Source organism: Pleurodeles waltl, chromosome 2_1, assembly GCF_031143425.1.
Source record: "Pleurodeles waltl isolate 20211129_DDA chromosome 2_1, aPleWal1.hap1.20221129, whole genome shotgun sequence".
NCBI lineage: Eukaryota > Metazoa > Chordata > Amphibia > Caudata > Salamandridae > Pleurodeles > Pleurodeles waltl.
In genome coordinates this window covers 563040875-563068691 of record NC_090438.1, presented here as the reverse complement: position 1 = coordinate 563068691, position 27817 = coordinate 563040875, and the positions used below count along the sequence as shown (strand labels likewise).

Sequence of the window (27817 nt, the reverse complement as noted above, 5' to 3'; positions counted from 1 at the left end):
TTGTATGGGGCAACAGGGCAGTAGGTGAGTGCACTATGGTTGTACTGTCTGTGGGTGGTACGAATGTGGATGGGGGCCTTTGGGACAAGGATGAATGACTTGTGGAAGGACCTGGCTGAGGGCTGTGAGGACATCTGGAAGGTTGAAATGTGCATATGTTCAGGGGATGTGTTGTGTCCAATGCAGTCCCTAACATGCCACGCTACATGACTGTCTCCTTTTCTTTGTGTTATCCATGCAGGTGAGAGCCCATCAGAAGAAGGGGATCTGGCATGCCATCGCCAAGCAAGTGCAGGCCCTGGGGGTCCATGCCCAGCGGAGCACCCAATGCAGGAAGCGGTGGGAGGACCTGAGACACTGGGTGAGGAAGACCGGTGAGGCCCAGCTGGGAACGTCCTCCCAATGAGGGAGGGGTTCCCGTCGGACCCTGACACCCCTTATGTCCCGCATTTTAGCAGTGACTTACTCTGCGGTGGATGGGTGCTTGAGGGCAGCACAGCAGCCACAAGGGTGTGAGTTCACATTCGTATTTAGGTTATGTGGTGTGTGATAGGTGCAGCCTGTGCAGTGTGTGAAGGCTGTGAGATGTGTTCTAGGTTGCTACTGTCTGACTAGGCTTGGGATACATAGAGACTGGATGTGCTGCATACAGGTGTTCATATGCCGTGCAAGATGTGAGTTGAGGTTGACTTTACTGCTAAGTGGCATCAATGACAGGGCAACTGTGTAGTACATGAGCAGAGTCTTTGATGTAGACAGGTTTCCTGCTTCTGGAGTTCACACACATTGTACTCCCAACTATCCAATCAGTGTTGCTGGGGCCATATCCCTATCTGCTGTTTGCTGGCATGTGGTTTTTGTCTAGTCTGTAATGTCTGAGGTTTCATATCATACAGCTATATGTGCTTGGGTTAGGTGGCTGTGCAAGTATGCCTCCAAACACCCGTAGAATATTAAGTTTGGGTCTAGTGATCGTATAGAGCCATGAGCCAATGGGGTGGGTCAGGCGTGTGTTGAGGGTATGGCTTTCACCCTGTACAGGAAACATAGTGTGTCAGCATGAATGAAACTCATGTGCATGACTGAGGTGGCACGCATGGGCTGTAACTGCAGTGACATGTGTTTATGAAGGCATGGCATAAATGACATGGCACTAGAGTATATTGTAGTGACTTGTGTGTGATAGTTGTGCTGGCATTGACCACTTGCTCCCTGTTTCTCTTTCTTCCACCCTATCTCTCACTGTACCACCCTCCCTCCTTCTCCTCCTCTGTCTTTGTGTGCAACAGCATCATCTGACGAAGGAGAAGGGGCACCGGCGAGTGGGGAAGCTGCATCCCACGGGACCCAGGAGGCTGATACCAGTGGAGCTGAGGGGACCAGTGGGACAGTGGGCGAGTGGAGCACCACGGGGGAGACAGGAACATCTACACCATTATCTGATTCTTCCTCCGATGGTGAGTCCCTGTAGGTGATGGATCCTTTAGGCCCTATGCCTGCACCATCCTTGTTTGCCACCCCCCTTACCAGCATCACCCTCTCTGTAGCTCCTCACCCTGTTGCCCATGCCCACTCACCCAGGAGGGCGGGCATCTCCTTCGTCGCAGGCACCTCTGTCTCTGCCCCAGTCTGCCCTGCTGCCCTCAATGAGGAGGCAATTGACCTCCTGAGGTCCATCTCTGTTGGGCAGACAGCCATCGTGAATGCCATCCAGGGGCTGACATCCCAGATGAAAAAGTCAAATATGTTCCTGGAAGGCATTCACGGTGCCCTGTCTGCCCTTCAGAGATCGTTTCAGTCTCTGGCCTCATCATTGACGGCAGCTAGAGTTCCTTCTTCTTCCGCCCCCCATCCAACTACCTGTTCCCACTCCAGCATCCCTCTCCCATTTCCCATCCAAAACACCACATCATCAGTCCCAGGTCCAGACACGTGTGCTGTCACTGCCACCATCACCACAACAGCAGACCCTCACACATACACACCATGCACTACAACCGCACGCACCACAACAGTCAACACAACCACATGCAGCACATCCATCTTACCTGCACACACCACCCCAACATTCACTCACACATCCCCCTGCCATCTCCCTGTGTCTCCTCCACTCCTCCTCCCAGTACACCTTTATGCCCACACTCATCCACCCAACACACACCCAGCACACACATATCATACACCCACGCAACAGCACCCATACCACATCCACGCACACATCTGTCAACCATCCCCTCTCCCTCCACTCCCAAACGCCTAACCCATGACCTCCCCACTGCCCCTAAAAAAAAGATTCCTGCATGAGTTTTCCCTGTTCCCGTCTCCTGGTCCAGTCCCTGTTCCTCCAAAATGCCCTGATACCCTTCCCAGATGCCTGCCTTCCACCTCCCTGTCCTCCTCTGGGCTGAGCCATGAGCCCGCAGTCAGCAGTCTGCAGTGCTGCCACAACAGGCACACCTGCCCCTCACACCTCCAGCCCTGGTAGAACTCCATTTGGGTCCCCTGCTGTGGTGGCCTCCACCACCGTCCCACCTAAGAAAGCAGGAAGGAGGGTCAAAGCTAAGGCATTCCCCCAAAAGCAGGACAGTAAGGGGGGAAGACTAATAATAAGAGGAAGTACCCCCTCATTCAAACCCTGATCAAACACCCAACCCCTCATCCCGGAGGTGCCTGCATTCCCCATTGATGCCCCTGCCCTGTGGAGGTCTGCACATTGTAGTCAGGAGTCAAGTTAGGCAGTCCTCACATGCCCAGTGTGCCCGGGACATTTGGACAATGATGCACTGATCCTTGTGGCATTTTGTATATAGTTATTATAATGACATTTTTGATATTTCCTATTATATTTATCCACAACGGCACTGTTGGTGTCGATGCTACAAAGCCTGTCCTGGCTTTTCTTGTGCATGTATGTATGGTGACTGTGCGTTTGTGTGTGTGTGTGTGTGTGTGTACTAATGTCCTTCCCTCCAGTGTATGCTAGGATGGGGTACTTACGGCTGGTGTCTATGTCGGCGCTGCTGGTCCTGGATGTCAATGGCCAGCAGGAGCATTAGAAAGACTTGCAATTCACGTGCCATGGCCCTACAGATGTGCCTGTGTTCCAGAAGGTGGGTGCTTCCTTTTATGTTGTTTGTTTCCGCCATGGTTTTTGTGGTGGTTAGACCGCCCCAGAAGTCCTGGCGGTGTGCAGGTTCGTAATACAATGGGTGGAAACAGTGGTCTGTCCACAATGGCGGTCTAGATGGAAACTTGACTGTGTTCTGCAGGTGCCTTCCCAGTACTCGTAATATGGTGGTCTATGCCGCAAGGCCCGTGGCGGTGCGACCACCATCTTCACTGCTGCGGTCCACTGTCTGCCAAACTCATAATGAGGGCCTATTTTTATTTGCACTTTTATAAAGCACAGACTTGACCTGAAGGTATTTGGAGTGCTTCAAATAGGCGTCAGTTATACTAGAGAAGGACACATTCATTTAGTTTTAGGTTTGGGGAAATGAAATGATTTGCCGAAAATCACAGGATGTTGAGCTGATGCTAACACTCAAACCTGGTTCCCCAGTTGCAAAGTCTGCAGCTCTGGCTGTAACACTGCATCCTCCCCACCAAGTGTAACAAATAATCAAGTAAACAACTAGATTGAAAAACATAATGGGGGTGATTCTAACCCTGGCGGTCGGTGATAAAGCGGCGGCCAACCCGCCAACAGGCCGGCGGTCCAAAAAATGGAATTCTGACACTGGCGGGAACCGCCAACACAGCCCGCCACATTAACACTCCGACCGCCACGGCGGTACAAACAAACAGCGCGGTGGTCACCGCCAACAGACAGGCGGCAGACAATGTACCGCCCACACTATTATGACAGGCCAATCCGCCACCTTTTGCGGGGCGGGAACACCGCCGATAAAAACACGGCGGAAACAGACTACGAACGGGAAAACGCTCACCTCTACGCACTCCACGAGGAAGGAGGACAGCATGGAACCCGAATTAAACATCCTACCTGCTCTCGTCTACCTGCTCATCTACCACGAGTACGAACGCCGGCGCAGACGACAACGGTGAGTACTGCACCTACGACACACGGGAGGGAGGAGGAGGAAAGCTTACAGCACACACATATGCGACCCCCACCCCCCCAAACTATGTACACACCAATGCAGAGCAACAAGTCACAGTGACACCACCCAAACCCCCCAGAAAAATGCAAAGACATAATTAAATTTTGAATAAAAATTTATGTACAAAATAGGCTCTGAAAAGTAATGGTCAACTAGCCAAATAATCAATATCAAAATAATTCCATATACAGTGCAATGGATAACCGAGGCAATTAGTCCTGCACATCAAAAGAAAATCGAAGTGTCCGTGGGCCAAAGTGTAACAACACAAGAGCAAAGCCCACACAGGAGACCTGAGTCCTCTGGAGAGAACACTGCAGGGGCATCTGATGAAAAAATTACAGGCACCTCAGGGGGAAGGGAAGGGGGGGGCACCACAGCCACATGAGTCCACGACGCCAGATCCACGAAGGGGCCACCATGCCTACTGTGCCATCCTGGGGAGCGCAAAGCCACAGTCTCTCAAGTCTCTACAGTTGGTGGGTTGCCCACAGTTCCATCCTGGGGAGTGCAAAGCCACAGTCCATCAGGTGGATTACAGTCTCCACTGGTCAAGGAGGAGGCATGGTGGGCACAGTAAACCGTTAACAGTGCATGCAGGAAGGGCCCAGCGGAGCGGTGCTTGAGACGGCGGGGCCCAGCGGAGCGGTGCTTGACAGGAAGGGCCCAGCGGAGCGGTGCTTGAGACGGTGGGGCCCAGCGGAGCGGTGCTTGAGACGACGGGGCCCAGCGGAGCGGTGCTTGAGACGGCGGGGCCCAGCGGAGCGGTGCTTGAGACGGTGGGGCCCAGCGGAGCGGTGCTTGAGACGACGGGGCCCAGCGGAGCGGTGCTTGAGACGGCGGGGCCCAGCGGAGCGGTGCTTGAGACGGCGGGGCCCAGCGGAGCGGTGCTTGAGACGGCGGGGCCCAGCGGAGCGGTGCTTGACAGGAAGGGCCCAGCGGAGCGGTGCTTGACAGGAAGGGCCCAGCGGAGCGGTGCTTGAGACGGCGGGGCCCAGCGGAGCGGTGCTTGACAGGAAGGGCCCAGCGGAGCGGTGCTTGACAGGAAGGGCCCAGCGGAGCGGTGCTTGACAGGAAGGGCCCAGCGGAGCGGTGCTTGACAGGAAGGGCCCAGCGGTGCTTGAGACGGCGGGCCCAGCGGAGCGGTGCTCCTCTGCACGGCGGGGCCCTCTTCAGCGGTGCTCCTCTGCACGGCGGGCCCTCTTCAGCGGTGCTCTTCTGCACGGCGGGGCCCTCTTCAGCGGTGATCTCCTGCACGGCGCGGCCCTCTTCAGCGGTGCTCTTCTGCATGGCGGGGCCCTGTTCAGCGGTGCTCTTCTGCACGGCGGGGCCCTCTTCAGCGGTGCTCTTCTGCACGCGCGGCCCTGTTCAGCGGTGCTCTTCTGCACGGCGGGGCCCTGTTCAGCGGTGCTCTTCTGCACGGCGGGGCCCTGTTCAGCGGTGCTCTTCTGCACGGCGGGGCCCTGTTCAGCGGTGCTCTTCTGCACGGCGGGGCCCTGTTCAGCGGTGCTCTTCTGCACGGCGGGGCCCTCTTCAGCGGTGCTCTTCTGCACGGCGGGGCCCTCTTCAGCGGTGCTCTTCTGCACGGCGGGGCCGTGTTCAGCGGTGCTCTTCTGCACGGCGGGGCCCTGTTCAGCGGTGCTTTTCTGCACGGCGGGGCCCTGTTCAGCGGTGCTCTTCTGCACGGCGGGGCCCTCTTCAGCGGTGCTCTTCTGCACGGCGGTGCCAACTTCAGCGGTGCTCTTCTGCACGGCGGGGCCCTGTTCAGCGGTGCTCTTCTGCACGGCGGGGCCCTCTTCAGCGGTGCTCTTCTGCACGGCGGTGCCAACTTCAGCGGTGCTCTTCTGCACGGCGGGGCCCTGTTCAGCGGTGCTCGTCCAGTAAGTCAAGGGAGCCAGACCTGGCCTGGACTCCCTGCTCAGTCGCCCTCCGACCGTGCTGTTGCTGGACCCTTCGGTGACGGAGTCCTGGGCCCTTTGGTGTCCTCCCTAACACCCGGGATGGGGCTTGTGGGCCCCTCCTGCTCCGCGCTCCTGCTGGCTGACTTCTCCGCCCTGCTGCCCTTTCACTCCTTAGATGGGGCTCTCGGGCCCTTGCCTCCCCTAGATGTTGTGGCTGGTGAAGTGGGCGAACTTTGCTCCTTGGGGGCAGCCGTGTCAGTCCTCTCACGGCGGCCCTTTAGTTTCCTGGTCCTCTTGCCTGGGGGTGGGGCTGGCTGTCCCCTTGCTGCTGATTGAAGTGTCACTGCTGGCAAAGGGTGGACTCCAGAACCCATGCACCACAGTGACACTCGAAGCTGGGCTGGTGGTGGCTGAGGTGCTCTTGGGACTCTTTGCAGATGGAGGGGGTGGGTCAGTGGAGGGAAAGAGGTCAAGATTAGCGAGGAAAACTTTCTTAGGACCAAGGTAAAAGGTAGGAGAAGTGGTGATGGGAGTGGAGGAAGAGGATGTGGTTGTAGGAGAGTCAGGTGTGCTGTCTTTGGGTGCAGGTGCTTGTGCTGGAGGCTGTCGTGAGGTGGATGGCTGTTGGGTGGGTGTCTGCCTGCGTTTGTGTGTCTTGGAAGAGGGGGTGACAGACACAGTGGGAGAGGACACAGGGGACGTGTAAATGGTAGTGGGGGTGGTGACTGCACGTGTGCGGACTGTACTGGAGGGTGTGCTGGTGATGGAAGCACTGGCTGATGGTGGTGTGCATGCAGGTGTGAGTGTAGACGTCACAGGGAGGGAGGAGGGAGACGAGGAGGAGGGGGACACAGAGGTGGTAGTGACTGTTGGAATGTCTGCATCTGGGTGTTGCTTGCGTGAATGCTTGTGGGATCTGTGGTGCTTGTGTCTGGATGAGCTGCCCTTGGGTGTTGAGGTGTGTGCAGGCTAGTCTGATGGTGTGGATGTGATAGGCTGAGGAACAGGAGACAGAGACAGGGTGGAGGCAGTCAGAAGAGGGAGGCTGGAAACAGGGACAATGGCTGCCGTCAGTGCTGAGGCCAGAGCATTGAACGATCGTTGATGGGCAGCCTGACCCGAATGAATGCCCTCCAGGTAGGCATTGCTCCGATGCACCTCCCTTTCTACCCCCTGGATGGCATTCAAAAGGGTAGTCTGCCCAACAATGATGGTCTGAAGGAGATCAATGACCTCCTCACTGAGGGCAGCAGGGGTAACAGGGGCAGGGGCTGAGGTGCCTGGGGTGAAGGAGACGCCCGCCTTCCTGGGCGAGTGGGCACGGAGCGTAGGCTGAGGGGCTGCTGGGAGGGTGGGGCTGGTGCGCTGGGTGGCGGCTGTACCTGTAGAGGCGGGGGGCCCGGATGTTGCTGCCACCGCTAGGGAGCTCCCATCCGAGGACGTGTCGGTGTCGCTGGTGTCACCACCGGTCCCCGTTGTGGTGCTCCCCTCGCCCTCCGGATCACTGGTGCCCTCGGTGTCTGTTCCTGGTCCCACCGGGGCCTTGTGACTTGCAGCTCCCTCGTGCTCCGATGCCAATTCTCCTCCGCCTGATGATGCTAATGCACACATGCACAAGAAGATGAAGAAGAAGGGTGGGGGTAGAAAAACGAAGACCAGGTTGAGTGCATGCAATGTCAACACCGTTGGCGGAGAGGACAGACACAGGAGCCTCATGCACTAAGCCGCGCATTCGGGGTACACTACTCAGTACTTCTGACTAGGACAACAGGTCTAGAGACGACAAACGCGCACATGTGTGATGCTGGACCATCGGTAGCTGTACTTGTCACCCTACAGAGGTGGGGGCCGGGAGCACAGGGCCATGCCTAAAGGAGAGGACTACACTACAGAAAGCGCCCTGGCCTAATGTCACCCACAACCCTCCTCCCCCACCCAGACGCCTCCACTGCGCAGAGAGATAGCAGAATGTGCTGATACTCACCCCCTTCTGTCTGCTGTGATGTCCTCAAGCGCCCATCCAAATCAGGGTAGGCCACCGCCAGGATCCGGGACATCAGGGGGGTCAGGGTACGACTGGCACCCCTCCTAGGCTGGGAGGCCATCCCCAGCAGTGACTCGGCGGTCTTCCTGGTCCCGCGGCGGATGTCCTCCCACCTCTTGCGGCAGTGGGTGCCCCGTCTGACGTGGACCCCCAGGGCCCGGACTTCCTTGGCGATGGCACGCCAAATGTCCACTTTCTGATGGGCGCTGACCTATTTGACATGTACAGGGTGGGAAGGAAAAATTCATCAATTTTCTGCATGTTAGATGCGATTGGCCCTCCTCCCCAACCTTGCCATATGGCACATGCTCTCATCTGTCGTGCGTTGAACTCCTCATTCGCCCCCCACCCCACCAACTTACATCCACCCCACTCCACACAGGCATAGCCCATTCAATGTGCACCCAGTGTACTTACCTGTTGGTCTGGAGGACCGTAGAGTAACGCATACTGGGGGAGGACCCCATCCACAAGTTTCTCCAACTCCTCAGACGTGAAGGCAGGGGCCCTTTCCCCAGTCGCAGCAGCCATTGTCACTTCCAGACCGAGGTCACAGCAGCACTTGCAGTATAGGTCCTCTCCTGTGGATGATCAGGTCTAGAGTGATTAAGCAGATAGAAAATGGCGGTCACGGCCGCGGCGGTGCGTACCGCGGCGGTGCGCACCGCAACCGCCGGCGCACCTCGTCATTGGCTCCTGAAACCCATAGGCTTCAATGTTAGCCAATGCGGCTTCGTATAGCGGTCTTCGACCGCCTACCGCCACGGTGTGCCACGCCAGCGCATTGACCTCACATCCCATTGTCCCACTTCACAGGTCAGGCAGCCGCCATTTCAAGGGCCCACATGGCATAATTTGTACTGCGTCACACAGGCCTAGGCCTTGCATTGCCACACATACACGCCTTTCAATATATAGATAATCGTGTGCTATGCATGCTGTGGTGAACGTACCTGTGATTTGCTTGACTCTGTGCTCCATGTTGTCCTTCCTAGGCACCGTCCACTGGGACTTGCGAGGAGAAGGATGAATCCTCGCGTGTACCGACCGCTGGTGGACCTGTCGACAATGGAAGAACGCCATATCATACTACGATACCGACTTGACCGAGCCACTATACATGAACTGTGTGCCCAGCTGGAGCCAGCCCTGATGTCCCCCATCCGCCAACCCACAGGAATTCCCCCTCTAGTGCAGGTTCTGTCAGTCCTCCATTTTTTGGCAAGTGGCTTATTCCAGACAACAGGGCCATGTCATCTGGAATGTCTCAGCCTATGTTTTCAAAAATATTGGCTAGAGTGTTGTCTGCCCTGACGAAACACATGCGGGGCTACATTGTATTCCCTGAGGAGGTTGATTTGGCCACTGTGAAGGGTGATTTTTATGCCCTTGGACATATCCCCAACATAATTGGTGCCATTGATGGGACCCGTGTGGCTTTAGTACCCCCAAAAGACGATGAGCAGGTGTACAGAAACAGGTAAAGTTACCATTCTATGAACGTCCAGGTGGTCTGTTTGGCTGACCAGTACATCTCCCATGTGAATGCCAAGTTCCCTGGGTCAGTGCATGACGCGTATGTGATGCGAAATAGCAGCATCCCTTATGTGATGGAACAGCTACAGAGACACCGTGTGTGGCTAATTGGTGACTCTGGTTACCCCAACCTGCCTTGGCTATTGACCCCAGTGAGGAATCCCCGGACCAGGGCAGAGGAACGGTACAATGAGGCCCATGGGCGAACTAGGAGGATCATAGAAAGAACCTTTGGCCTCCTGAAGGCCAGGTTTAGGTGCCTGCATATGACAGGGGGATCCCTGATGTACTCACCAAAGAAGGTGTGCCAGATCATCGTGGCCTGCTGTATGCTTCACAATCTGGCATTGCGACGTCAGGTGCCTTTCCTGCAGGAGGATGGTCCAGATGGTGGTGTTGAAGCAGCTGTGGAGCCTGCGGAGAGTGAAGAGGAGGAAGACGAAGAGGACGACCCAGACAACAGGGACAGAGTTATCCAACAGTATTTTCAGTAGCACACAGGTAAGAATCACCCACGCCATTTAACATTTACTGAAAGCCCCCTGCATCTTTACTTTGTGTATTTCCCCCCAGTTCTTTTAAACTGATGTTAGATTTTGCCTTCCCTTTTCAGTGCTGTATGACCCACTGCGTGACTTCTGCTTGGTTAGCCCATGGACTAATGCTTATTGACATCGGTATGTTGTCATCACAAAAATAACAGAACATTATTGATCAGTAATGTGTTATACATTTGTAAATAATACAGGCTGACTCCTGAATGATTTCAGTGCAATGAGTGATTTATTTTTAGTGCTAGATATTGGTACATGATATTAAAACGGTGATGGGTGAGGGTGGAGTTATGTCCATGGCAGAGTCCAGTTCTCGGTCGCACAGGTGCATTGTCCATATGCCTGTGGAAGGATGGAGCAGGGGCAGTTCAAGGTTGGACAGGGTGACACTGTGGGACAGTGGAATGACATCCGGGGGGATATTAGGCTGGCGGGGGTCTTGGCATCCTACTCTGTCTTCCTTTGAGATCTCAGGTTCCTCTTGCGGGGTGGTTGTTCTTCAGCAGGAGGTGGGGTTCTGGTGGGCTGTCGTTCTGTGGGGGCCTCCTGACCACTAGCGCCGGCGGAGGTGGTAGGCTGTTCCTGGCTAGTGACAGGGGCCCTTTGTGGTGCCACATGGTCCCGCAATGTGGTTTCTATCCGGTTGAGGGCCTGGACTATGGTCCCCATAGCGGTAGCGATGTTCCTGAGTTCATTGCTGAACCCCATGTACCGTTCCTCCTGCTGTGCCTGGATCTCGGTGAACCTGGCCAGTACCGTCGCCATCGTCTCCTGGGAGTGATGGTATGCTCCCATGATGGTGGTGAGGGCCTCTTGGAGAGTGGGTTCCCTGGGCCGGTCAACCCCCTCTGGCACAGCAGCCCTCCCAGTTGCCCTGTTTCCCCGGGCCTCTGTCCCCTGGACGGTGTGCCCACTACCACTGCCCCCAGGTCCCTGTTGTTGTTGGGGTGTTGGGTCAGCCTGGGTGCCCTGTAGTGGCGGACACACCGCTGATTGACGCGTCCGCGAGACAGAGGCATGGGCCCGCTGGGTGGGAGCTGTGCTGGTGTTCCCAGAGGGGGTTGGGTCTGCTGTGGCCTGTGTCTGTGTGTGGGGAACCGACTGTCCAGAGGTCCCCGATGGTCCGGGCTGGTCATCAGGTTCTAGGTCGACAGAGCTGCTGTCCTCGCTGGGGGCCTGTTCTGGGGGTGGGATAGACAAATCTGGACCCTCCGTGGCGGTGTGTTGGCGTTCGGGCCCTGCAGGGGTAAAGGAGTATGGTTATTGTTTCTGTGTGTGCCATGGCGTGCATTTTGAGTGCCCTTGTCCCCCAGTGCTGGCATTCCCTTGTGGGAGGTGTTGTGAGGGTGGTGGGGGGGGGGTGTATGGGTATGTGCAATGGTCATGCTTTGGTGGTGGCTGTCTATGGTTTGTGTTGGCATTCAGGGGTTGGTGTTGTTTAGGGTGGGTTGTGCTGGTGAGACATTGGCAGGGAGGTTGTGTGCTGGGGGGTTGAGATTGGGGGTGAGGGGGGGTTGGCATGCTGGTGGTTGGGGGGGGAAGTAGTTGTGATTCGACTTACCAGAGTCCATTCCTCCGTGTACTCCAGCGAGGCCATCAGGATGCAGGATGTTTACCACCTCTTGCTCCAATGATGTGAATTGGGGTGGAGTGGGTGGGGGTCCGCCGCCAGTCTTCTGCACAGCGATGTTGTGCCTTGAGATCATCGAGCGCACCTTCCCCCGTAGGTCATTCCATCGCTTTCTGATATCTTCCCGATTTCTGGGATGCTGTCCCACAGCGTTGACCCTGTCTACGATCCTTTGCCATAGCTCAGCCTTCCTTGCTATAGTGGTGTGCTGCACCTGTGTGCCGAAGAGCTGGGGCTCAACCCTTATAATTTCCTCCACCATGACCCTGAGTTCTTGGTCCGAGAACCTGGAGTGTCTTTGGGGTGCCATGGGGTGGTGTGGATGAGGTGTGGGGTGGTGTTTGTGGTGATGTGCGTGGTGATATGTGGTGATGTGTGCGTAGATGTGGTGTGGGTGATGAAGTTGGGTTCCTGTGTGTGTTGGGGTTTTCGATTGCTGTGCTCGCTCTCTCTATCTCTATCGCCTTCTCTCCGATTTCCAACTAGTGGGGGTTTGTGGGTGATGTGGGTGTGTGTTTTATAGTTGATTGGATGTGTGGGAGTGTTGTTTGTATGTGTGTCAGGTGTGTGTATTTCAAATTGTCCAATGTGGCTGTGTTTTGGAGCTGTGTGTGTATTTTGAGCGCGGCGGTGTGTACCGCCAATGGAATACCGCGGTTGAAAGACCGCCGCGTGGATTCGTGGGTCAGAATGGCATGGGCGTGTTTGTGTTGGCGTGACGGTGGAGGTTTGGTCATCTCCAGTTTTCCGCGGCCCGCTGATGAGGCGGCCTTCCTTGGATGTCGGATTGTTGGCGGTTTCACAGTTGGTGGTCAGAATGACCGTGGCGGTTTACCGCGGCCGCGGCGGTAGAATGGTGGACTTCTGACCGGCGGTAAGGGCCTTTTACCGCCGAGGTCAGAATGACCCCAATGTGTTTTGTCCGTAATTGAGAACTATTTGAGAATATATGTCCTCCTTTTATTTTTTTAAAGCACTAACCATAATTTCCATAAAAATAGGAACTACTCATTTTTATAATTTTTAATGGAAATTCTTTAGGTATTACAGTTTTGATGACATCAAGATGATGTCAGACGTGCCCCACTTTTGTAATAAATATAGAAAGTTATCAATCTAGTGTTCAGTAGAATACTGTGGGGAGGCAGAGGTCAGGGCCATGCCCAGTTATCTCATCAATAATTTTGCAGCACGTTACATTGATTTTACCAATGATGTTATAAAAGATGTCATGAGTGATGTAAAATATGGGGTAATTAGCAGTGCATGGAGCACAAGTTATAGTTACTTGAAGTAACTCTAACTATAACTGCGGAACTCCAATGGTTTGGTAGATTTGAAATGTGCGCCTGACTATAACGTCCCTGTAACCTTTGTTTTTTTCAGTAAACTTCTATGTTGTTTTTAATTCTATTTCTTAGCTATAACGCCCCTGTAATGTTTGCTTTTTTCAGTGAATTTGTATTTTCTTTAACATTAAGTAATTTTAATTACTTTATGTTAATCCAACCAGCTGTGTGTGGCGGGGGTAGGCTGCAAACCATGTACCATACACCTTTGGCTGTGCGCAGCAGGGGATTGGTCCAGGGCCTTGGTGTGTCCAGGCCTTAAGACCTACCCCTTATAAGGACCCATGCCCATTCTAGGCACGTCTTCCACCCATGCACGGCAGGGGTTGCACAAGCCCTGATGCCAACCACCTATAAGCACCCAACTTCACACCATGCATGGCCTTCAGCTGTGTGTGGCAAGGGATTGGACACAGACCAGGCACTGAGGCCTACCCCCATAAGCAACCATCCCCATGCCAAGCATTGTTTAAAGGCTGTGCTTTGCAGGGGTTGGCCCTATGGCCTGGCCTGGGGCCAGGCCCTGCAGCAACCACCTTTAAACACCCAACCAAGTGCATTGCATGACCTTTGGCTATGCATGGCAGGAGTTGGCTGCAGGGTCTGGCTGCAGGCCAGACCCTGCAGCATACCTGTGTAAGCACCCAAATTTGCACCATGCACGGCCTTGGCCATGCGCGACAGGAGTTGGCCACAGGGCCAAAACCCCATTAGGAACCCAAACACATGCCACGCAGACCCTTTGCAAGGAAAAGAAAAAGAAAAGGGGGAAGGGTAGGGATACCCTGACTACCTAGCCTTGGTGCTGGGCTATCCCTGAGACCCCGCCAGGGCAAAAAATACCTTTTAATTTTTTTGCTGCAAAATGACAGTAGATTTGTGAATCCCCATCAAAAACTTAAGAAAACATGCTCCATCTCCCGTGCTTGCTTTCAGTTGAGCCCCATAGTAGAACAGATCCCGGGGTCATGAGGGTGTTTCAAAATAGAAGGGGGGGTGCATGAGGGCCCCCTACTACAGCTCTTTTAGCACCAGGGACCACCACCTCCCTGAGGCGTTACTAGAATATGGGTGGGGGGCCTGATAGACCCCCTCCTTTGGGTTCATTGAGACTTGGGGACCACCACCTCCATGCAGCTTTTTTTTTTAAATAAAAGAAGGCCTTATAAGCACCCAACTCTACACCACACACATCCTTTGGGTGTGCATGGCAGGGGTTGGCCACAGGGCCTAGCCGCAGGCCAGGCCCTGCAGCTAAATCCCCATTAACAAGCCAAACCCACACCAAGCAGACCCGTTGCAAAGAAAATAAAAAGAAAAGGGTGCAGGGGCAAAAGCTGAGTCCCAAAATGGCTGCCAACACTTCCTGGTTGAAGTGTTGGCAGCCAATCGGATCTCACCATGAGATCTCTGGGATCCACGGATCCTCTGCTTCCCTATATATATCAATATTTCTTTTTCCTTTAATATCCTCAAAACTACTGAACGGATTTACACCAAATAACGAAATGTACAATCTGTGTACGAAGATCCAACTTCCTGCCAAATTTGGGGTAATTCCGTTCAGCGGATCGTACTGTAGGTGCGCTAAAAACCTGATGGGAAATTTTGAGGGTGATTTGTCAAGCAGTGGCAGAGGAAAAGGGGGAGGGGAGGTCCTAAAACACATTTTCCTCATACGATTTCCCATATGGATTTTAGACATGATTACAGCCCAAACGGCTGAATGAAATTACACCAAATTTAGCAGAAAGCTAGATCTTGGGGGAGAAACAGTGCTTTTTGTAATTTGTTGTAAATCTGTTTAGTAGTTTTGGAGTTATTATAGAAAAAAGATTTATGTATATCTAAAGATGCAACTCCACTGCGCAGGATCTGCGGATCCATGCGCAAACAGCACTGCCATGATTGGCTGGCCGCAGCCAGAGAAAACACTTGTAGCTGCCATTTTGTGAATCAAAACAAAGTTCTGGGGGGGAATAAATATTAAATAGAATGTTGGGGTCCGGCTAGAGGTATCCTGACCCAATGGGATTAATGGAGGGGTCTCTGAGAGACCCCTCATTGGCACGAAATTGCCCAAACATTAAAAAAATAATTGGATGCACAAAGATCTGCAGATCCTCTGCAATGCTCAGCACAGCCCCCTGCATGAACTAGCAAGGGATCTGCAGATCTAGACCATAATTTTAAAAAAAACATACATCCACTCACACACCCATACAGCTGCTCACAGACCCCCAAACCTCTCATACACCCACTTACAGACCCAAACAGCCACTCTTACATCCCCTTAAAAACCCACACAACCACTCACACACCCACTCACACACCCATACAGTTACTCACACACCCACTCAGAGACCCTTAAACCCACTCCCACACCCACTCACAGTCCCACAGAGCCACTCATTAACACACTCACACACCCATAAGGTAACTCACACACCCACCCACAGACCCACAAACTGCTCACATACCCACATACAGTCCCACACAATCACTCACACATGTGCTCGCACACCCACTCACAAACCCAGGCATCCACACAACCACTCAAATACCCATACAGCCATTCACACAACCACACAGAGACCCACAAACCCAGTCACACACCCACTCACAGATCCACACAGCCACTCACACACCCACTCACACAACTACCACTTACAGACCCACAGCATAGGGTTGGTTGCATGTGGGGTGTTGCACCATGGCGATTTGGTTAACGTTTTGTAATTAAATATTACTTTATGTTAAATAAACAGTATGGGGTTGGCTGCATGGGGCCAACTGCTGGCACGCAGGCTCTTTGTAGGCTGTGGTTGGAATAACATATATAATTAAATATTACTTTTTGTTTGAAAAACTCTAAAAGTTCACTAAAAAACAAAGGTTACAAGGACACTATAGTTTCAGATTTTACACACACAAAACCATAGAAATTCAGCAGTTAGAATTACAGTTATCTCAAGAACTATGGGCCATACATACGAACACATTATCCCATTGACACAGAATGGGAAAAACCCTTTGATACATCTGGCACTATATCTCTTGCACTAAGGTAACTATAAGCCACGCCCTTGTCATGCACTGCTAATTACCTCACATTTTACATCAATCATGACATCTTCTATGACATCATTGATAATAATACTGCAACATTTGCAATAACATTATTGACGAGTAAACTGCATGGTGGGGGTTCTGCCAGGCCCCGTGGCCTATAACAACCTAAGCAACACTGTGCACGGCCTTCAGCCAAGTGCAGTTGTCCACAGGGTCTTGTCTGTGGCCAGACCTATGTGTCCAACCTCTATAACTACTCAGCCCCGTGCTGAGCACGGCCTATGGCCTGTTGTCATTTTCCTTCTTTAATTCCTTTTCAACTTCAAAAGTTTAAGTTTCATACTGAAAGGTGATCTCACTCTTTTTATTTGACAAATACATTTTTCTTTTCGATTTTTCTATTAAGTATATAATCTATTAAAGCCTAAAAAACTCTTTATCTCTCTCCCTCTCTTTCTCTCTCTCTCTTTCAATCACTTTCTCCCACTCACACACCCACTCAGACCCTTATACTCCCACTCACAGACCCATTCAGACACTTATGCACCGACTCACAGACACACTCAGATCCTCATGCAATGACTCAAAGACCCACTCAGACATTCACACACCAACTCACAGACCCACTCAGAATCTCACACACTCACTCACAGACCCGCTGAAGCCCTCATGCACCTACTCACAGACCCAGACATACACTGATGCACCCACTCGCAGATTCACTAAGACACTGACACACTCACTTTCACATCCAGACTCTCTCATAGCCACTCTCACGGCCACTCTCACACACAGATACAGTTTGTCACACCTATTCTCACATGCAGTGAGACAAGCCACGGCCAAATCCCATTTGTGCAGCGTGAGGTTGGGTGGTTAGCGGGGTTGGCCACAGAGTGTGTCTGCAGGCCTGGCTTTTTGACCAACCCCTGCCACACATGGCCAAATGCCATGCGCGGCAGTGGTTAGATTAACGTATAGTAATGAAAATGACTTTACTGTTTTAAAAAATATAGAAATTCACTGAAGAAAACAGAAGTTACAGGGACATTATAGATGGAAAATAGAATTTTTTAAAACATAGAAACTCACTCAAAAAAAAAAGGTTACAGGACCGTTAGAGTTAGGCTCACATTTTAAAAGTACAAAGCCATAGAAATTCACCTGTTATAGTTATAGTTACTTCAAGTAAAGATACCTTGCGCCCTATGGTAACTATATGTTGTGCTCTCACCATGCACTGCTAATTACCCCACAAATTACAGTACTCATAACATCTTTGATAACATCATTGATAATGTCACTGTAACATCTGCAGTAAAATTATTGATCAGATAGCTGTGCATGGCCGGGGCGTGAGTTATAGTTACTTGAAACAGGTGAATTGTTGTTTAGCAGATGTTTAACTATTACAATGTGGCAAGATATCGGAAGGAAAAAGGTAGAACTGTTGGTGCATTGTACACAGGCTTTTTGTGGCAACAGGCGACTAGATGCCAGTATGAGGACATTATACCTCTCTGCAAAATCATTGGCCTAATATATTGCCACAATATAATAGGGAAACATCTCCTAGACAAAACAAGAATAAACAGTGGCAACCAGACCATGGCATGGGACAAATGAGAATCGCATACCTCGAATATAGGGAAGCCCTCGCAACAGAACAGGGTTGCAGGTGACTGGGCACCCTATAAAAACAATGAATGACCTTATGGATAGTGTTTGGCAGAAGAGATAAAATGTATGAGACAAGAGAAATGGTTTTAACCTGTATGATGCGCTTTGATAAGGAAAAACTATGAATGCCTATTTTTTAGGTGAAATTGATGTGGACAAGGTGACTAGGCTCCTCTTAAAAACATTGAGTGATCTGATGGATAGCATAATGGCAGCAGAGTTGGAATGTAAGAGACATGAGAAATGGTTTGAAACTGTATGATGCGATTTGATAAGAACAATAATGCACTCCCATTCTAATGGGAAATTGATAAGGGCAAAATAGGGCTGAATTGGTGATAGGAAAAGGATTAATAGACAGCTGATTTTGAAATTACTGTAATATGATTCGAAGGTAAACTCATAATGTTTTAATTTGTCACAACGCAATACAAAGGCAAACCAATGTGGGGGAGAAGAATCAACAAAGCAAGAGGGTTTTTTGCAGGTCAAGAAAAAAAATATATTTTTGCGCCTTCAACAACCAAGAACGCATTGTAAGGAGAATGAGGCTCCCAAACAAAGCATGATATCGATGTAATTGACATAATGCTTGGCAAATGTAAACACAAGTGTCCTTGCATAGAACAAAGTTGGTTAGCAGTATGTGAAACGGCAGAATTGTAAGTGAAAGAATGTAGGATTTTTTAAGAACTGGTCACTTTAATTAAAGGTGGTGGGTTGGAAACGGAAACACACAAGGTGTACTTGTGTATTTTAAACAAGGAAAAAGGACTGTTAATTTGTTTGTGATCAAAGTCCGAGGATGGGCTGAAAAACGCATCAGTCTCTGTATTGCTGCACAGGTTCCGAATAATCATGGAGGTATAAAACAGAAGAATTATCCACAACAGTGTGTCTCGAGTTTGGTTGTGTGGAGCAACAAGAGGTATAACTAAGAGTGGCATGGTCCAGCTGCAGGAGGCTCCTGCACACACCAGAAAGAGTGCAGAAGTCTGAACGTGAACGAAACAGAAGTAACAGTTTCCAGGACTTTGGCAGCCGCTGTTTATAGGCGAAAACCCCTAGGTGACCTCCAACCGTAAATGAACGGAAGCGAGGAAGACAGCAACCGGAGGGTGGTCGATACTGTGCGGAAGCTCAGAATGTAATGGGAAGAAGGCGGGATGTAAGGTGAAACCGGCATTGAAACAACTATGCATATAAACACGCAAGGTAAAACGCGCCTGAAAATAAGAGCAGGCGCGAGGCCGGAAAGCCAGGAGAAAGCGGAGTAAATTGACAATAAAATACTGTGTGAGCAGATTAATTAAAGTGCGCAATAAAAAAATGGGGTAAAGGGAAGCAAAACAGAATGCGAAGATAGCAACATGTATTGAGGAGTCTCATTTGAATATTGGGAAAAGCAATGAAGGAAAAACAAGTAAGGAAGAAGGAAAGGTTGATGTAATAAGAAAATTACGGACTTGGGAAGTACTGTCTCAAAAAGAAATAAATAAATGGGGGGAGGTCTCAAGTTTAAAAAAGTATCTGCAGGTTCAAAGGGTTCCATGAAGACTGCGAATAACATTAATGCCAAGACAGAGGGACACAAGCAGTGAGTTGTTGCAGGAATGGGAAAAGCACATCCTCAAATACTCATTGGGATTTACTGAAATATTATGCAAATATACTAAAATTGAAGAGGACAAAAATAAATAAAAAGAACAACGGAGAGTGTGGACAAGAGGAAGAACGAGACCGAACAAGTTAAGATGGAAGATCAAGAACTAAGTATGATTAATCTATCAAGTAAAGTGCTGTCATGTGAAGAGATTTCCCTTTTAAAGAAAGGTCTAAATGTTTGTCCTACAAAGCATATGGACTTAGTCCAAGCAAGAATTGATTTATACCAATATGTAAGAAAAATTAAACTGGCTAAAATATTTGCAGAATCAAGTGACAGGAAACAACAGGATACTTTAGTGGAGAAACCTTCCTTTGATTCAACAGTAAAAGACAGGACGTCATTAATAACCCTAATGAACCTTGAGAAACATAACAGAAGAAAATGATGCAGCAATTGATGAAATAGTACCACCACTAGGGGCAGGCATGAGTGACAAAAAAACAAAATCAGTAGCATATCCCAATTTGAAACCAGGTAACAAACTCAGGGCCTCATTACAAGTTTTGCGGGCGGTGGATGCTGCCCGCCAAACTCTTTAGGTCGGAAGACCGCCAGTTCAGTTTTCTGCCCACTGGCCCTATTATGAGTTCCCACTGGCCCTTTTATGATTTTCCTGCTGGGCCAGCGGGTGGAAACAGAGTTTCTGCCAGCTGCTTCAGAGGGAAACTACCCACAACATTGACTCCTGCTCGTAATCTAGCTGGTGGCAATGTTGCAGTGCATCGGGTGCGATAGCACCCGTCGCAGTTTCACTGCCTGTAATTCAGGCAGTGAAAAGCGAGACGGGGCTGCCCATGGGGGCCCCTGCACTGCCCATGCCAAGTGCATGGGCAGTGCAGGGGCCCCCAAGGGGCCACCGGCACCCCATCTCCACCAGCCTTTGCATGTCAGTGGAGCCACCAAACAAAATCTGGCAGATACTGGAGTTGTAATCCCATTAAGACCTCTGGCAGTGCCAGGCCGTCGGCCGGCAAAAAGTGGCGATGCCGGCAGTCAGACCATGGCGCTTTCACCATTGTCATACAGTGGCTATCGGACTGCCACCACGAGTCTGGCGGTCCTAGAAATGAGGGCATCAATCTTTTTCCTGAAGCTGTAATCACTGATTTATATAAAATAAGATTCAAGAAAGTGACAAATAATTTATCTAAACAAGAGAGAGGCATTAGTGAAATTACAAACAGATAGAATGATAGAAATCAATCCTACAGATAGAGGTGAAAACGTCGTCATCAGGAATAAAGAGGATTACATACATGAGGAAAATCGTCAATTGGCTGAAAAAGAATGTTATGTGAAGTTGAAGATTAATCCTACAGAACAACATAAACAGGAATTGCAAAGGATATTGAATGAATGGATACATTTAAAGTTGATTGATGAGGATGAGAATACGTATGACGGTAGAAAATCATATTATTCCCATAATTTATTTACTACCCAAAATTCATAAAAATCCAAAGTATTTTAAGAGGTTGATGACATCTCATGACATTAAAATCACTTCTAATGTAAGTAGATGGTATCCAGTGTCTCTAAGATGGCTTCTAAAGCAAACCTGTTTGACCTGGGTTGGGCAGGGTTTTTTGTTCCAACCAGACTGCAATCCACCCTAGATGTTCTGCTGTCATTTTGGAAATCTCTCAATCACTATGCAATATTATAGAACAGAACCACTTGACGGTCTGTATTTTCAACATATAGTATACTTTATGTTACTGACTGTTGAAGATGCCCATTTCTTATGTTATATCTCAGGGTGAAATCTCTGCAATGAAAATTCTCATTAGGGAGATTCCACCCCAAGTTCAAAGACTACCCCACGTCTGTGGGGCCTCCAACACGACTCCAGAGGCCCTTTCTGAATTAGGCCATGTGTGACACTAGATTCATTTACCATAGACCACAATGTTAATGTTTTGCAAGAGTGAAATGCACTGATTTATTTATGCTTTAAAAATTCATAACCCCAGTTATACTCATCCAATTGTATTCATGTTGGTGTCTAAAATGATATAAAATTCTGCTTTATTTTTATAAATTGGCGATGGATTGCTTTTGAGTCGTGTCATTTCTTATCATTCATGTTGGTACTCTGAAATGCTGAACACTCTCCTCTAGTAAAACCTGACTGCTCTGTGCTATGCTACCAGGACTAAGCAAGGGATTTGTTAGTGTGAATCGAAATGGGCCTACTGGGAGTAACATGAAGGTATTAAATAGGGGAAACATCCTTAACCACACGTTGTAAACAACACAGACATTTAACACTCAAGCGTAACCACGCTTGCCGGAACAACGACTGCCTTTTTTTTTTTTTTTTTTGTGCCTTAACCATGCATGTGCCAAACTACACATATGCATAGTTAAGGCAAAGGAAAAGGCAAAGAGCAGGAGAGGATGCAGTGAGGTAAGTGGGTCTGTGGTAGTTTTTAGGGGTGGGGTGGATAAGGGCTAGGGTGGGTTGGTGGGTCATGGAGGTAAGGCTATTTTTTTGTTATAGGGACGGGAGTGGGGTTTGGGGAAGTTTAGTTTTTAGGATTAACGGTTGGTGGGGGGACTCAGTAGTTTATTTTTTAAGGGTGGGGGGTCTGGGTTGCTTTTTTAGGGGTTGCGGGAGGCAGGGTAGTTCATTTTTTAAGGGTGGGAATAGGGGGTCATTTCATTTTTTTAGGGCTTAGGGTGGGTGGGATTCGGGTAGTTTAGCTATTAGGGGTGGGATAAATTTTATGGCTCAGGGCAGGTGGGAGGTGTCAGGGTAGTTTAATTTTTAGAGGCTTAGGGTGGGTGGGTGGGTTCGGGGAAGTTTAGGATAGTTTAGTTTTTAGGGGTGGGGTCGTTTTTAGGGCTCAGGGCAGGTGGGGGTGTCACGGTTGTTCCGTTTTTAGGGCTTAAGGTGGGTGGAGGGTCTGGGTAGTTTAGTTGTTAGGTGAGTGAGAAGGTTTTAGGGCTCAGGGCAGGTGGAGGGTGTCTGGATAGTTTAGTTTTTAGGAGTGGGGCGAGGGATCTTTGTAGTTTTGTTTTAGGGCTTAGGGTAGGTGGGAGGGTCAGGTTAGTTTAGCTATTAGGGTTGGGGATAGTTTTGGGTCTCAGGGCGGGTGGGGGGTGTCAGACTAATTTAGTTTTTAGGGATGGGATTTTTTTTTTAGGGCTTAAGGAGGGTGTGAGGGTTGAGGTAGTTCATATATTAGGGGTGAGGGTAGTTTTGGGCCTCAGGGTGGGTATGGGGCTGTATGACAGAACCACAATGCTGTTTCCACTTATGCCTTTAGTAGGTATGCTTTTACAATGAAATTCAGTGAAAAGGCATGTGTGGTAAAGGCATGGGTGGAAATGACGTGGTCATGGTTCCAACCATGTTGTTAAGGCATGCGTGGTTCTGTCATACAACCATTAAATAGTGAAGCCTAACCAGCTTCAGGGCATAATTCCCCACTTTCCTACACCTTTCTACTATTTATACTAGACAATAAAAAAATAAAAAATCTTTAAATGAAGTGCCACACGACTATATGTTAATATTCATTCATGTTTTATCTTTCAGCACAGCTAAAGTGAATGATTTCATTGATCAACTTTTTAAAATCTACAAGCATGTATTGAAAGAGGGAATAGCTCAGGTAAGATAGTACAATAGCAAACCAACTGTCAGCTGCTTGAATGCACCCATGCCTTTATGTTTTAACTCTTTGATCTCCTTATTAACTGATTAACTGCATCTTTATCTTCCAGGTTGCACCTCTTTAGGAGGATCATTAGTGAGGTACCTCGGAGCAGAGCTATAACACCCCCTCCCACCTCTTTGTTTAGCTCTTTGTAATATAGTACTTTCATTTACACATTTTCAGCTTTTAAATAAAGGGGCAATCCTGTGTGGAGAAAAAACAGTTCTCTTTCCCAAGTTCTGCATTGTAGGAAAGTGCCCGTTTTTGCCATGGTCACCCCCAATTTTTGCCTGGTATTTGATCCACTTTGAACAGAAGCTAACCCTGTCCCCAGTGCCAGATCACTTTCGCTAAAACTGTGCAATTGGCAATACCTTTAGCATACTAAAGAGGGTCCCTAAGGGCTGCAGCATGTATTGTGCCATCCTAAGGGACCCCTCACCATACTCATAAAGACTGCCATTGCAGGCTGCGTGACATGGTGCAGACATAAGTGGAAACACAACCTGTCACACATCCTGTGTGCCTTGCCTGGAAACACCACATTCAATATATATAAGTCACCTCTACAGCAGACTTTACAACCCTAAGGCAGGGTGCATGATACTACATGTGTGGACATATCTGCTTAAGCAGATATGCCACTGTGATGTCTAAGTTAATTCTTAGACATTACAAGAGAAAAAGGAAGCTATCTTAAGGTATTTACTGGGCACTGGTCAAATCGAGTATCCCAGCTACATAATCGCTTCACTAAAACCTATGGTGATTGCTGTCAAACACTTTGTATTAATAAAACTACACTGATTCCAGTGATGGATTTATTAAGAAATGCACCCAGAGCGTACCTTGGAGGTTCCCCTGAAACCGACTAGTCCTCTAGTGTAATGGCTCAGTTGCACAGTTCTGCCTGCCTCCACAGATAGGTTTCTGATCCTCTTCAGGTGAGAACACTCACTCTTGGGGGCCAGAAACAATATCTGTCTGGAAGATGGTGTTCATACCTAGTCCATCAGGATGGCTAGTGATTTAGCATACCAAGGCCAGAGACTTCCAAGTCCCTGCTGCCATTAATATGTGACCCAGCATCCCCCAGACCTACAGGATGCCACCACCTGCCCTAAGGCCCATTTGACACCAGGACAGGTGGGAAATTAGCAATGCTAGGAGGCATGCAGTACACCTAGGTCAGACACACCCTAAGGTGAGCTGCCTAATGTGCCCCACTCTAGGAAAAATCCAACATCTTGGTTGGCAGAATTAGGAACTCTGGGATAGGTTTATGTCCACTTCCCAAAGCAAGTGACCATGTAGAGGGTGTAGTGCCTCAAGGGTGAGTAACCTATCGTTTACTACATTTCACTCATTATAACACTCCTAAATCGAGTATTTAGGGGAGCCTCTGGCACCAAGAAAGCAGATTTCCCTGACTCAAGAAGAAGAAAGACACGAAGAGCCGCAAGAAGCAAGGACTGAGCAGCAGCAACTGACTTGGAGCCAACCCTGCTGGTCTACCTGCTGTTCCTGACAATTGTACCAAAGATGACTCGTCCTGCACCTGTTCAGCCCCCAAAAGCCAGGGAGAGCTGTCACCACTTCACAAAACAACTGGCATTTCTCGTGGAGTAGTGGAGCTACTTCCCTGCACTCTGCAGGCACCAAAACACTTGCTCCGGGTCATGGAACTGCTAACCCTTGGCATTACTGATTCAGCAGCTGCCTAGGTGGAGGTATTCCATGCTCTCAGAGGTCAACCCCATCTCCTCAGCAAGTAACGAGATGCTAGACCAACCAAAAACACCGCAACACCTATATCAGGGGTACTGACCTGCTTGCTGCAGCCAAAACCTGTTGTTGTTCCAATCCAGACACTGACCCCAAGAAACTGACCAGCCAACAAGGGACATCAGCACAGCAGAAGCCATCACACAGAGTGGCCCAGCCGTCCTGTTGTGCCCCATTTCCAGGTCTCTACCTGAAGTGCATCTGACCAGCATGGCCCAGCACGACCCAACACCTCAAAGTGCCTCCGCACTGAGCCCCACAGCCTGAGTCAAAGTGAACTGACTGTGTCCCTAGCAGTCAGAGACTCCAGGACCTGAACTCACCCTTGAGTTCTGCTGGATTGGACTTCCAGTCGTAGCCTACTGTCTCTTTCTGCTGGCCCCCCAAGAAAGAATTCTTCAGACCAATGTGACCCGCCAGACTAAGGACCACTGCACACAAGCCCCACAGCCTGAGTCCAGTTCAACCAATGGTGCATCCCAGCTGCAGAGACACTAAAGACCTGAGCTCATCTTGGGGTTCGAACTGACTGACCCCCCCAGTCTCCACCTGCAGCTTCTTTTTACAGGTTCTGCTTCTCATTGACTTCAACTGGCCACCCAACACCAAAAAGCACCTCTTCATCTGGATGCCCCTGAGCCGCACGAGAATACTTCTGAGTGCTGCCTTGGACCTTGGCCCCTACTTACCCTTACTCCTGAAGAACAGTCCTGTAAGTTGTTGACAAGTGGTTCTATGCGGCGTTTGTTTCCCACAAATACAGTATTGTTTATTTAAATTCTGAAAACATATCTTGAAAACTACTTACCTGATCATGAAGATTCTGGTGCCTAAAATAATATAAAAGTCTGTGTTATTTACATAAATTGGTGTTGGTTTCCTTTATTGAGTGTGCCTCATTTATTAACTGTGTGTGTACAACAAATTCTCAATACTCCCCTTTGCTTATCCTAAGCTGCCTGACCACACTACCCCAAAAACAGAGCACTGGATTTTTTTAAAGAAAGCCCTGTAAAATAATAGGGGTTGCCTGGACTCTCCACATGGTGTACTTCACTTTAGTGCACCATATGGAGAGCCAGCTTCCTACATGCATCTCTAGCAATCACCGACATTAAGTGTTCTAGAATGTTTGTTCGTTTGATTATGTCAGCTTGGGGTTTTAGATTATTGTGATATCACCCACTGCATGGCCCTTTTAAAAAAAATTACTGTTTTGGCAGAGGTCCCGTCTCTTACCTTTGTTTGAAATAGGCATGTGTTTCAGTGATACAAAAGTATTACAGCATTTTGCCGTTTGTAGAACCATAAAACGCACAAAATGTAAACACAGACTCCCAAAATTCTGTTAAACAAAATACATTGGTGAGAATGAAATTAGAGTTGAAAATGGGCATTATTTGGATGGTGTTTTAAACTTTGCAGAAGTCATTTGAATACAGTGAAGTCTATATAATGCAGATACGAAACATCTAACACTGCACTTTTTTCAGATTTGAAAATTCCTCTAGCCTAGTTTGCTGATTCCTTAGAGACAATACTTAACGGTGAAATCCTCAAAATCGTCATCGTACCTTCCAGTATCCCCTTGTTGAACTTCATGCTGACAACCTTGCTCCTTCCTCTGACCAATGGCAAATATCCACCTCTTTTGTTCCTTTCATCCCTACTTAAGGTATTCTGAATTTCTCTCTGAAACTGACACATATCTAGCCTGTAGGTGTGAAATTTTAGAGACTCCATCACTGCTTTCTAGGAACCCCCTCTAAGCACCCCTGTCTCCAGGTAGACCATCCTTTGAATTGCCAAAACACTGCATGGTCAGATGCTTAGCTGCACATTTGAAGCATTCATGGCAAAATGTATAGGGCCGCCACCTTCAAGAGTCAATGTCAAGTATCCAACCTGTGCTCCTCATCAGTGACCGTGATTTAAATTGTGTCCCAAAAAACACTGGTGGGGAGACTCTGAAACAATTTTGTGAAAACTGGCATTAAACAACCACCAACACTGTTTCTATCCAACAGTGGTCTAGCTGATACCATTCATTATAACCAGAAATGCATAGCTGTTTCCCTCTTCAAGTTACAGATTTACCTTCTCCTTCTTGGGATCTGAATTTAGCATCATAGTTAGGCAAGCCAAACTACTAAAATGCATGCACGCCTCTTTGCTAACCTCTATCTACCTGACCATTGCTGTGCTTCTGTGTAGTGAGTTCTCACATTTGTGTATACAATGAATGCAGGTGTTAGCACCTTGAGCCTCCTAATTAATTCTCTTTTCCCCTCTTCTAATGCCTTTGACTTCCAACTTCCTTTCTCCGTAACTTAACAGGTTGATAATTCTTACCTATCGTGAATGCCTCTACACGTGAACACAAGGACTTTGTCACCCCGTGTAATTCCAGTCCTTGAGGCTCCTCTTCAGCAGCACTGACTTTCTTCAGTTCATACAATCCACTGACCGCATTCATATCCTGGTATTTTGTGTGTAACATCCCTTCACCTTCCCCCGAATACTGTAATACAGTGCAAGTCACCCCCTTTTCTTCAGAGGATCTGCATCTCCCGACCGTGATCTTATTGACTGTGAATGAGTTTTCCTCATCAACTTAACCTCCCCAAGTATCTCGCCCATGTAGCCTTCTTCTGTCCGTCTATTTTCATTTCTCAAGTACTTTATGAAAGCCTCACACAACATCTTTTAATACTGTTTTGCATCCAATTCCCAGCTCACTCAGGAATGTATATCTCATCCTCCATTTCATGATTCTCTGTCCATGCTCTTTTATGTTAGTAGAGATAA

The 27817-nt window shown here is 49.2% G+C and overlaps 1 protein-coding gene across 1 annotated transcript in view; it reads left to right on the top strand.

The window, feature by feature from the left end:
• Window positions 1–27817, top strand: part of LOC138260020 (glutathione synthetase-like) — a 327470-nt gene that overhangs the window by 87407 nt on the left and 212246 nt on the right. Inside the window, exon 3 of the mRNA XM_069208089.1 lies at window positions 23104–23179. Within this exon, the coding sequence (XP_069064190.1) occupies window positions 23104–23179 (76 nt within the window). The remainder of the gene's footprint in view (window positions 1–23103; window positions 23180–27817) is intronic.